At 33.1% G+C, this 13,805-nt stretch overlaps 1 protein-coding gene across 1 annotated transcript; it reads left to right on the top strand.

The window, feature by feature from the left end:
• Window positions 1-6,983: 6,983 nt before the first annotated feature.
• LOC139486955 (alpha-(1,3)-fucosyltransferase C-like) lies at window positions 6,984-8,976 on the top strand. Its single transcript, XM_071271996.1, has one exon. The coding sequence runs from the start codon at window positions 6,995-6,997 to the stop codon at window positions 8,222-8,224; it is 1,230 nt and encodes a 409-aa protein (XP_071128097.1). The 5' UTR covers window positions 6,984-6,994; the 3' UTR covers window positions 8,225-8,976.
• The last annotated feature ends 4,829 nt before the right edge of the window (window positions 8,977-13,805 follow it).

The raw sequence follows: 13,805 nt of genomic DNA, 5'->3' as shown, positions 1-13,805 counted from the left end.
TTTGACTATTTTATTTATTGTGTCTGTTTATTTAACGCCATCAATGTAAATATAACGGAATTTTATGAGACTGTCATTAAAGTGAGAGGGTTAGCGCTATAGAACCAGGTTTAATCCACCATTTTCTACATTTGAAAATGCCTGTACCAAGTCAGGAATATGACAGTTCTTGTCCATTCGTTTTTGATACGTTTTGTTATTTGATTTTCAATTGCCATGTGATTATGGACTTTCCGAATTGATTTTCCTCTAAGTTCAGTATTTTTGTGATTTTACTTTTTTTTGTAAACAACATATGAATAAGTAATAGTAATAAAGAACCAATTGGAGGATGCTTACGAATTAGGGTTTTTCGTCCAGTGACAAATATCATATGCATATGAGAATGACAACACGTTATATGCACTGGACAGATGTACAGTTTATATTTATTTTACCGGTACCCTGTGTTGTATTAGAAAGACACTTTCAGTCGGATTTGAGAACGTGCTACTTTGAACAGACACAAAAATTGAGGCTGATTGAAAACATTAATAATAAATTCATGCATATTCCAGCGGCCAATTTATATCACGCTATATTGAAGTGACACCCTTCAATAAAATGCAAATAAAGTCAAAATAAAAATGCTCTTACTAGTAAATCACAACCGAAATGAATGACAGACGGACATTTTTTACAAAACTTAATGAACAATTGCAATCAAGATATTTGAGGTTTGCGTTATAACGCAAATATAGGAAGAAATTTTTTTTTAAAATGTGTGGCGCTAATTCGCTTCCGTAGGATACTGTTGCACCGTATTATCATTTTTTTATTACTTAGGAACATCTCATTCTTAACTTTTTCTATGGGAAAATATAAAGGTAGCAAAAATAACTGTGGTTTAATAACTCTTAACTGACACAATTTCAATTGTCCAACCCATTAACAGACTTTATTCCCATAATTTTCACTAAAACGTGGTAACATTCACGTTATATTACAATTATGAAATATTCACCAATGCAAATTTATTTTTTAGACCCAAAGTACTATTTTGTGTCCTTTAAATGATATCTAAATTTGTTTGTTTCGACTTTTATTAAAAAATTCCTATGCGTATAAGCATAAATACTACATACTTGCACGACGCCCTTTAATTTTACTGAAAACTGCGTAGACTATGAAATGTTTTTACAAGTGGAAAATGTTCGATGATAGATATCATTTTGTCAGACACTCTTCTTTTTTTTTATATGGTTCTTATAATATGCCAAAAATCTGTATATTTGATACAGTTTAACATTAAATTGTGCGTTTTACTCTTAACAGACGTATAACCAACCCGATTAACAGACCAATCTCCCATATAGCCGCATACTCAATATAGATTAACCGACCAATCTCTCGGTTAGCCGAGTGTTGGCCGTGTATATAATCATCACGTTACTAATGTTCGATTATCAATGTGTTTTTTTTTTAAATTTTATCCTTTGGTACAAAGCGAACATTTCTGTCCGTCTTAGGCAGAATTAGAAACAAGATACAGATGTCCATTTAACCAAGTTATAGATTTACCGGTTATACATTTAATAAAGAAGCGTGACGGTAAATACCAATAGAATGTGAAAAACAAACATTCCTTTTAATCTCAACAGAAATCCATAACTTTGTTTATTACATACACTCTTACAATGTGTTAAACTATTCGTTATTTTCTATTTTAAAGTAGGTATTCAATACGAAAATGTATTGTTAAATGGCCAAATAAATGACTTCTATTTAACTGAAAAATAATATTGATAGTTGTCACTGCCCGAAGTGAAGTTTGTACTACTTTCTATATTTTGAACTGCTAATGTGTACTGTACTGCTTGCTGAAAAGCTGCCATCAAGAAGGAAAGGTAATACTGCATTATTTACACATTTCATCTTATTTGAATATTTACCAAAAAGTTGAGATGAATAAGGGAGCTACCATTTGATTTTTATGGGGGGGGGGGGGGGGATAAACTAAAAAAAAAAAAGCAGGACCGAACGGAGAGAAAAATAAAAAGGCAGGACAGAGATTACAGCTAAAAAAAAATGCAGGACAACATTTTTCATCCTAGCCCCCCCCCCCCATAAAAATCACATTTTTAGGGGGGGCAATGCTGGGTTTCAGCTTGTATGATGTTATTGAATGCTTGAGCAATCATTTATACAAACAAAGCAAGCAAGTCAACCAAAACTTTAAACTACATACAGTAGGAAAATAGCTGTAAAACAAATATATTCCTTTTTTTTTTTGCGATAACATGTTATGGATAGAAGCATTAGATAAAACTTCATGTTTATAACGTGAATTAAGTGCGGTATAATACGCGTAATTTGATCGGACGACTAATCAGATTCAACTGTACATCGGATTTCACTGGCTGTCTATGAACAAATTGTAGTAGTCAGCCGAGAACCAGCTTCCAAAAAAAAAAGAGGGTACAGTAACGTTAAATCGTTTACGGGTGAAGAATTGTTTTCCGTTTTTTTATCAAACTTGACAGATTTGATGAATTATTATCGGACAATGTCCCTAATGGATAGTATTTCAAATTAAACCAGTTTTATTATGCTGTGTAATATATATGTAACTTAGTCAGATTCTTTAAATTTACTTCAGATACACCGACGGAACATTTTCACTTCCGCATAATCATGATAATTTATCAAAACTATTTCAAATATAAACTTGAGTTCATGAATTCATTAGCCATCATCTCCAATAATATATAAATGTTTTTAAACGAAGGCTTCTGGTATGTAATACAAGTTATAAAAGACTCTAAATACACGATCGCACAACAATTATAGATTTTTTTTAATACAAAAAATGTTAAATATCTACAAAGAAAAAAGTAAGAATTAACATTGTTTTTTTTTTTATTTAATTAAGAAGACAAAGAAACATTAACCGTCTTCTTTCTAAATTTCATTTTATTTCTAAAGCCTCGGTCACACCTTACCGGATAGCTCGAACGGACGCCTAACGGATAACTTTTTTTCAATCCGTTAGACGTCCGTCCATATCCGTTGCATGTCCGTTAAGCGTCCGTTTTATCCGTTGCATGTCCGTTAAGCGTCCGTTTTATCCGTCGACGTCCGTTCTGTCCGGTGGAAAATTTTGAGCATGTTCAAAACTTTGAACGGACGTCTAACGGATAAAATGTCCGTTGAACGTCCGTTAGACGTCCGTTAGGCGTCCGTTTTGTACGGTACTCGTCCGTTTCGTTTCCGTTTTGTATCCGTTACGTGTCCGTTATACATCCGTTGGAGGTCTGGCAGATAAATTCACCAACGGACTTCTAACGGACGTCTAACGGATAAAACGGATGAGAAACGGACTTCTAACGGACGTATAACGGACATAACGGATGATGAACGGATCTGAAACGGATAAAATTGATGCCAATTGAAAATTTCTCGTCAGAAATGCCAAAAATATTTCTTAAGGTTCATGAATTCTTATTATTCATAATCGATCTTAGAGTAAGGGCACATCTTCACAATCAATCAGCTGTTAAACTTATTCAGGTCAGACACTACCCTTTAGCGGCATTTTGAAGAACAAACAAAAACCAGTTACACAGAACTTTGACAAATAGATTTGCTTTCATTATATTGCATGTTTTTTCAGTTTTGTTTGGTAGGATTTGCATGATTTTTTATGTGATAGTCGGTTAAAAAGTTCATCAGAGCTCATGTTTTGTCTGTTATTATGTATATATATGCCGACTCGAAATAAAATCAACTTACTTAATTACTTAACTAGAACATTTTCAATATTAATGCGATTGACATGTATTATTATTGTCGCCTTTAATTTTTTCGTATATCTTGTTTATCCGTTTTATCCGGTACGCTTCCGTTAGGTGTCCGTTTTATGCGGTACTCGTCCGTTGGATGTACGTTCGACATCCGTTCTGTCCGTTACGTCTCCGTTTCTCGTCCGTTGCATATCCGTTGCATGTCCGTTATGCATTCGTTAGGCGTCCGTTTTAGTTGGTCAGTACATCAACGGACGCCCAACGGATAACAATTTTGTCAACGGACAACTTTTATTTTCATCCGTTAGGCGTCCGTTCGTCTTATCCGGTAAGGTGTGACCGAGGCTTTAAAGGGGAGCAACCCCTGATACACACTTGGAAAGTTTCACCCGTTTTGTGTCCAAATTATTATCATATGACTGAACGCGGTCTGATAGCATCTTAATAAAATTTCATTTCCATGGTCTGATTTCGAATGAATCAGTCGTAACGGATCTTTACAGCTTGCTAGAAGATTCAGTCTTGTTTATCTTGGCATTGCATTAGGTAACACAATAACGAATGACGTTTATACGCCACGAGTTATCGTTCCTGACGTTACATATGCACACCAGTCAATGCAACAGGTTCTCTGTAATCACAAAGTTATTAAATAACAAAAATTCTTTTATTTTTTTTGTATTTTACCGTTAAAAACGATACCTTTTTTTTTTTTTAAATATTCCGTTTCTTCGATATTTAAGCAACCGCACGAGTGAAATAGAAATGCTCTTATGCATAACAGACTGAGTTTATATCACTTTATTTTTATTCTTGGTTTATTTTTGTAATAAATTCTTATTTATGATGTGCCCCGTATCCCATAAAATTTAGTTTTGATAGTAGAAATCTAATTTGTTAAAACTCAGGATGATGTGTGAAAATCCGGGGAATTCTACCACTATTAATTCGTCTTAATATGGTCATCAAAAACACCGCTAGTATAATTGAAAAAAGAGAAAAAAACGGATAAAATTAGGTGAAAAAGCACAATAAAAGCAGACTTTGAAACTCATGCAGAAAATAATTTGTTCGCATGGAATGAAAAACAAATGGTTTAAATTGGTTATTTGCGTGAATAACTTTCCCTGTGTCCCAAGTGTGAACAGTCTCTGAGATTCAATGGTCTGTACAGAGTAAATCTGACAGAGTTTCGGCAACATGTTAAAAAGAAAGTGTAAGCTTTGTAATCGTATAAACAGAGTCTACTTAGGACAACAGCATCATAATGAAGCCTGAGAAAGTTAAGGAAGTCTCATAAAATACATGTGCACTTGATTAGGCAGAAATAAAATTAAATATTTCAGGTTCCGTTACAGTCTGATTGAAGCCATCCCTAAATATCTACTTATGTCTACAAACGAAAGTGGATAGTGGGATGTGGCTCTAGTCAGAGTTATTCCGTTACAAATCTTTTCTCGAAATTTGCAAGCAAACCACTCTTCAATTATTATTATAACGACAGAACAGATAAAAGAAAATCGAGATCTTAAAATCTGTTAGATTTTATATTTCTGTTAATTTACGCTTGCATGGTTATTCGGAGGTAATGTGGTTGTATTTTAGGAGTTGAAAATAATGTACAAGTACAAGTTGATAGACAAAACGACTGAAAGACGAAAAACCAAAGTTACCTTTCGGGGCCATGAGGGCATACAGTATACACGTTACCGCTTGCTAAACACGGAAGACGGGTAACAGGAGATTTTACAAGCACAAATAAAACAAAATAGTTAGCTGATTGAAGGATAAATGGAGATATGGGATATATAATTTATAAGATAGCAACATCTAAGCAATTAACAACATCCAAATCATAGACATCAAGAATAGCGTGGTTAATGCATAATGGACGCGTATCTATTTACTTCTAATTTGTAGTTTTAGTAAAAAGTATGTTTAGTATAATTATTACAGTAATATATTTCAGTCCCCTGGTGTAAATTTGTTTAAGTCTATAAACTTCTTGTTCTGGGGAAAATTCTTTTAAAGTCTTGACGTTTTTCTCTAGCGGTAAATCCAGTCGATAAAGATATGATCAGACCAAAATAACCGTTTTAGACTGAAATCGTGCTATTAGTACATATAACCAGGTTCAACCCATTTTTTTTCTTAAAATGTCCAGTAATCAGGAATATGGCAGTTCTTTTCTATGTATGTTGGGGTTTGTCTTTGTTGCCATTCGGTGTTTCTGTTGTACAGTTGTTTTTGTTTTATGGTTTTTGTGTTTTACTCGGTTTTAGTTTGTAGCCCGGATTTGTTTCTTCTCAATCGATATGTATGCGGTAAACTGCTGTTGCCTTTTTTTTAACTTCAGCATTACCTTGTTCTATGAAATGATAGAATGCAGACAATTTATTAACGCTCATAATCCTTGCATTACATGTATCAGTGGGGACGTTTTATGTTTATGTTTAATTCTTTATTATTTTATTTCGGATGTCAGCTCATAGACATAATTTAGTCATGTGACCGTGACGTCATCAACGTTTTTTCATGGTTCACTCCTGTTTAAAATGGAAACATAGATTAACATGTGTGTAATTTTACCTAAAAAAATATCAGTCATCAAGTTTGGAAACCTTTTCAATAGTTCGAATAATCCGGACGCTTTCAAAAATACTTTATGATGATAAAATATTAATTAACATAAAAAACAAATTACTCATATCTTTTTTTTATTTTCCAAAAAATAATGGACATACACTTCATGCAATAAAAGTTCACTGATTTCAACAAATCAATATAGCGGCTCCTCAGTTTAAAAAATGCCAACTGTTGATTTGCCGATAGCTTACGAGAAAAAATGTATATTTAAAACAAAATGTTGGGATTGAGAATTAAAAGAATAAAACACATTTAGTGGTTATTTAAGATATTAGTATGCAAGCTTTAGAAATATTGGAAATGTTTAGCTTTATATCTAATAGTGGGGATGAACAACCACACACACGGCATACCCACTCTGTCTTCAATTTTCAAATGACCTCATGTGTTCTATAATAATCACAATAACTCGCTAAGGTTCAGAATAAAATTCGACTACCATGGCCATAGCCATGTGTAAATTTCCAACAAATATATGGCTTCAATAAATAATTTCTTTAAATGTATGTTACTACATTTATTTATGTTTTCAAATTATTTCTATTGCAGACAAAATGTCACGAAACATGATTTGGTGGAATAAGAAAGCTTTGGTTGTTATAATAATGCTTTGTATTGCATGTATATCATTTTCGGGAAATATGATCCGATTACGTGGAACTGTAAAAACGCAAAAACGATTGGTGTCAACCTATCTTGATAACACACTTTCAAATGGCCTGCAAAATATAACTTCATCGATTGGTAGGATGTATGTAAAACACAACTGTACAAAGAGAGAATACGAGTTTGATAAAACAGCTAATATGTCTAGCAACGACAATACCATGCCGACTATATTTATGTACGAAAGACACCCTTGGGACTGGTTTAAACCATTTAACACATCAGACAGGTGTTGTACAAAATGTTTGTTTACTAGCAACCCTCAGTTTTATAATATGAGCAAAGTAGTGATTTTTTTCAGAAGACTTAAAAGACTTCCACCTAAAAAGCTAGCTGGCCAGATATGGGTTTATTTTACAAACGAATCACCTACTTTCAGGCAGATACTACCAAAGAACATTGCTTGGACAAAATCGATGTATTTTGATTTGATAATGTCGTATCGACCTGAATCTGACATTACCCTACCATTCGGAGTTTTGACTAAAAAAGAAAATCCGAATAAATTGAATTATACTAAAATTTTCCTGGCAAAACAAAAAGATATAGCATGGATAGTAAGTCACTGTGAGACAAGCTCCAGAAGAGAGCAATATGTGAAAGAATTACAAAAATATATTAACGTAGATATTTATGGTGAATGTGGAAACTTGAGCTGTCATCAGCAACATCCAATACAAATGTCAAATCTTAAAGCATGTAAATCGTATGTTAGTCAAAATTACAAATTCTATTTGTCTTTTGAAAATTCGTTGTGTATGAACTATGTTTCCGAAAAAGTCTATGATATATTTGAGGACGATAATATGATGTTACCAGTAGTTCGTGGAGCTCCAAATATTTCATCAGTGCTTCCTGAGGGAACCTTTATTCCAACAAGTAAATTTTCGTCACCAAAACAGCTTGCTGCATTTCTAACAGAAATTGGTTCATCAGAAAAGAAATACACATCTTATCTTAGGAGGAAACATTCATACAGTCTTACAAACTGGGAATCTAATTTCAAAACAGCCATATGTGATTTGTGTACACAAATAAAAAATAAAAAACTTGCAAATAAAAAAATCAATGTTTATGACCGTCTTAAGGAAGGCAAGTGTTTCAAACCTACTGATATAATACATGCATAATGATGATACTTTAAGGATTAATTTGCTAGCTAATAGCTGCCTGCGAGGTAAAGGTTTTGTTCATCTTACACAAGTTGTTGTATGGGATACAGAAATACCGGACGTTCGTCTGTCTGATTTGTTTCCGGTTGTGAATCCGTTCGAATGGTCGAATATTTTCACTTTGGAAATCTGTCGGAAATCTTGCAAGCTGTATGAGGTTACTTTGAATTTTTGCATATGATGAATTAACCTTAAAAATCCGTCTATCAGTATCTAGTACTACGGAACAAAATGCATTTTCAGGAGATAAACAGCTCAGCAGTGAAGATTTTTCAGTAATTTTGAATTTCGGGTAGGAATATGCCTGTTAAAACAACAAACCGTGCATGTTTGATGGAATTATTGCCTTTAGACTGATTAAAGGTGTGCATCATAGGGTTTATCTGAGCATTGTTATTTTATTGATATTATATTGGGACATGTTTTTATTAATTTGAAATTAAATGCAATGGGAAATTTAACTTTTCTTATGGTAACTTCGAGTATTCCCATGGGAATTTTTTAATTTCCCATGGGAAATGTACTTTTAACCAGCTGTGGTGACAACAGTGACAACGGTGACATGTTAGGACATATAGGGAAATCAATTTTTTTTTATCATCTATCACTTTGGCAAAAAGATATTTTTGATATCTTATAAACCGACAAATTCAGATTTGCCAATTCTGGAATTGCAAGTTTGTCCCGCACAGTGTTAATAGTTAGCCTCGTTTTCAGTTGTACTTTCCGTATTATAATTCGATTTGAAATGTTTCACACAGTGTATTGTATTACTTATTTAATACCCTCTGTGCATACTTACTTGTTTCAAGTAGATGCACCAAATGTACCTATATATCTTATATTCATATAAGATAAATCCGCTATCAAACACAGCCAAGTTGGCAAAACTACTCGTCTGGTTTTGTAAACAAATATTCCGTCAGGAAGGTGTCTTTTTTCAATTTTAATTTATTACTCAATGATAAAGAACATTTTTAAAAAGCAAATACAATATCATAAACGGTTGCATAAGTAACGATAACAGCATGTATCCCAAAACCGACATAACAGACTGTAAGTGGCAGAAAGAATGCGGCAATACTTTCCAAAGTGCCAATTTTGAACATAAAACTTCATGAAAAACTTATATTGGGCGTTAACATCACGTGTCTATTCACCTTTCATTCATAGGACATTTATTGGTTTCAACGTCTTCATAAAAAAATTGATGCCTATACAGATATCGATTTCAACAATTATATCCTACTTCTTTTGTTTTAGTTCACTTCTAACATAATGGCAACGCAAAACACTAATTCAACTTTACTATATAAAGTGGGTTATTCCTCTTTGTCTTAGACAAGCTGAAATTCATGAAACAATTAATGGAAGCCATATATTTGTTGGAAAGGAGTAGGTCCAGTGAGGGTCAATTTTGGCCTCAAATTACAGGTACCGCTCTGATGAAATATTCTAGACACTTTTTGAACACTCAAAGTGTCTTCTTCCATCGATTCAATAAATTGAAGATTTTAACTGATTCAGTCATCAAAAACGCCTAAATTCAATCTTAAATATGAAAAATTTGTAAACTGTACCAAATTTACCATAAAATGACACTTTTCAGATGTGTTTTGTCAAAAATGGAAGTGGCCGCATTCGTGTTCTTTCTCAACCATTATATATGTTATGTGTTAACATCAAATACAAAATGCAACTTACATTTAAATATTAAGACTAAACATAAATGGGTCACTTCCATCGTATAAAAACACAAGCTCAAATGTTAAAACCATGAAGATTTTGAAGTATTTTGCACGACTTAATAATGCTAGTACCTGATGCATCTGGATTGTATTAAAAAAACAACCCATATGTATGTAGCAGATGTATTCTTCTTTCCATGTGTAAATTTACCACAAATCTATGGCTGCCATTAATTATGTTGATGTTGTATGTTATCTTAAGTTTGTAGGTTGTAATCTCAAACCCCAACGTTCAATTCTCAGTTGTGGCTTTGGTTTCGGCCAAATACGCTCTAGTGGCTTGTGATCTGTTAAAATGTTCACGTTTAGTGCACATATATAAGTGTTTACATGCCCAAACAATAGTTAAATATTCTCGTTCAGTTTGGCTATACCTTGTTTAGGTAAAAGCAAGACTTCTACTGGCATAAGTTACAGTTTTTCCTTCTTAAGACATTATTGCACCGAGCTCGAGTCCAATAGGACTGGCATTAACCAAAATATCAACTTCATGTTTCGGATTAAAATATGCCATAACAGTGTCATTAGATAGTTCATATTTCAACTTGTCGAAAGCTGTTCCAGTTCCAATTTGTATCTTGGCGTGTTAGTCATCTTAACAGTTCACATAATGTTGCATAATTCTGTATGAATATAGATGAGTTTTTTAGTCATACCTAGAAAGCTACGCAGTTCTGGTACATTTTCGGTGGAGGTATGTCTTTGATCGCGCTAACCTTCATTGGATCTGGCGAAATGCCTTCTTTCGAAAATGTAACCCCGAAAAACATAACTTGATCTTTATTAAACTCACACTTTTAGAGATTTAAAGTTAGTCCGTTTTCATGTTTTCTCTTGAATGTGGCATCTTACTCTTTATTATGTCCTGCCTGTGATCTGCCATATATGATTATGTCGTCTGAAATGTTTTTAACTCCAAGTATACAACTTATAACGTTGCGTATTACTTCTTGGAAAATTTCTGAAGCTGATGATATGCCAAAATTAATACGTTTGTAACAAAATAGACCTGCATGTGCACTAAATGTTGTTATATATCGAGACGAAGGATGGAGTCTCAGCTGGTGCTATCCTGACCTAAGGTCCAGCTTTGTAAAGAGTATTGCTTCAGTTATGTCGTGTATCAGTTCATCTATAGTCGGTAAAAGGTGTAGCTTTGTTTGGCTGACGCATATCAACACATAGTCTAATCTCTTCTTGTTTTTTCTTGGCTGAAGTCACTATAGGGGATACCCAAGGTGTAGGTGTATCTTCTATATTTTTCAATAATATCTTGCTCCTGCAGTTTTATAAGTTCGTTCTCAACCTTATCACGAAAGTGAAATGGTGTCATGCGGTGTCTCTGTGCTACCGGTTTCAAATTTTCATCGATGTGCAGTTTAATTGGTTTACCCCTGTATTTACCAATGCCTTCAAATAATTTAAGACATTTTTCTTTTGGATCAGTTATCTAGTTAATTATCTTTACAAGTCCTAACTTGCTTGCAAGTGGATATCCGAGCAACGCTCCATGATAAGCTTGAACCACATAGAATGTCACAGTCAATAGTACTTTTCGTTTCGACACTAAGCTGACATTGACCCATAAACTTTAAAGGATCACTGTAAATTTCTTTTCGATTTATGAGTTTGACTGTCCCTTTGATATTATTCGCCCCTCTCTATCACATTGTTGATTACATAACAATATAAACACGTCAGAGTAGAATCAGAAGTAGTACTGCCATTCAGGAAAGTATTTGTCTCAAAACTGCTTATCACATGTGTGGGTTCGGTTTGAAAAATAGAAAGAAAAAACTACATGTTAGTTATTCAGAATGTGTTTATGTTGTACTAAAATACGTCAAAATGAAGCACACGACTATTCTTTTGTAAAATTGTTTGAATGCCATTAGTAGAGAGACAATTTTACTTATTTCTGTGTGTGGCAAAAATGATATTTGTTGAATTTACTTTTCACTGTTGAAGGCACTTTATTGACACAAAAATCAAAACCTGAAATAAGTTTTTATTAAGAAGTTTACAGTTGAACAAAAACTGGATGCGTTTACAACTCGAAAATTACTTTGTGTACAGACAAACCTCTACAGCATGAAATGTGTGAAAGACTAGCAACCCTAGATAGAAAAAGTTAAATGTAGTTTGTTCTGTTTCAGAAAGGTTTTTTTTTATTTGAAGATTCATATACTACGATGCATTGTTAAATCAACACACTTTTATTTTAAACTATCCACTCAAAGCTGAAGTATAAAAATTGAAGTTGAAACTAGGGCTATGTCAAACAACGTCTCGTCTTTTTTCTAAAAAAAAATATCGGATGGTACCAAGACCTTGTTGATAAATATATCATCTTCATAAATAATACACGATGGTCTTTACGTATAGATTATGGTTACTGACTGATGTTGTTTATTATCTTCATAACGTGTAAAGGTATTCTTTTATTTGTCTTAATGAATATTACTTTAACTTTCAGTCTATTTTGGTTATATCCATTTCGCGTGGCTCTGTACTTGTACATCCCATCATTGTGTTAATGTACTATGGTAAGTTATTGTATTCTTGTATTTAATATTTTACCAGTGTGCTTTGTCTGTTTCCCTTTTCGCGTTTCTTTGATACATATATTTTTTTATATAGTGATTAAGATTATAAGACAATGTAAACTGCTGTATCCCAATTTTCGACATCTTTACCCATTATGTTTGTTTGGTTACACGAATGACGCATTCCAAGAATTGATCCCACTTATTTATACAAGGAGATGTGGTATGAGACAGTTATCTACCACAGTTCAAATGAAGTAGATAGTTTACTTTTACAAATTCTGTAAGAAAGAAAACACATGCTCATTAAAATTTAATGCCTGTACCAAGTCGAATTGATTTTCCTCTAAGTTCAGTATTTTTGTGATTTTACTTTTTGGAAAGTGTTTATTTAAATTGTTGTTAATGTAATGTAATTTAATGCGACTATCATGCAAGTTAGAGGTTTAGTTAGTTTTAAAACCGAGTCTTATCTTGAATTTTCCTGAAGAGTTCGGTATTTTGTTTACTCGACTTTTAACTGGACAAATGGATTTATCTATATATATATATATATGTCTAGCGGGACGGCTGCAGTGCAGGCGATTTGGTGTCACGATATCACAGTAGCATGGGTTCGAATCCCGGCGAGGGAAAAACCAAAAATTTGCGAAAGCAAATTTACAGATCTAACATTGTTGGGTTGATGTTTAGACGAGTTGTATATATATATATATATATATACATATGATCTGTATTGAGTTTGGTCTGTACTGGGAAAAAATCGTGCAGTAGTTCCTGACAAATAGTTTATGTGAACCTTAAAAACATCACAGGCACATACACATCTACTATCGTTTTTAACAAAAATGTTGAAAGCATTTCTTTCTATATCACGTGTTAATTGTATTCTAGTTTAACTATAACAATTTGTCGAAGTGAACATTGTTTAAAAGCCACATGGGACAAGTTACGATGTCATTGTCTTAAAACTCCAAACGATAACTAGTGATTTATAGTATTTGGTAGAGTAATCGGTTCCCTTGTGAGTATTTGTAGAGTCTGTATTCTATAGATTATATAAGTATTACAGTTGATATGTTGTAAATGTTCAGAAACATCAACTGTTACAGAATGAAGCAATACTTGTGTCATTTTTAATTTTTTTTTTAGATATAGCAAATAAATTGAACAACGAGATTATACTTTAACGTTAGAAAGACTTTTAATGCTTCACCTTCGCTTGACGGAAACTAATTTATTTAT

This window comes from Mytilus edulis, chromosome 8, assembly GCF_963676685.1.
Source record: "Mytilus edulis chromosome 8, xbMytEdul2.2, whole genome shotgun sequence".
Classification (NCBI taxonomy): Eukaryota; Metazoa; Mollusca; class Bivalvia; order Mytilida; family Mytilidae; genus Mytilus; species Mytilus edulis.
The sequence above is the reverse complement of the archived record's forward strand: the minus strand, read 5'-3'. Positions and strand labels throughout refer to the sequence as shown.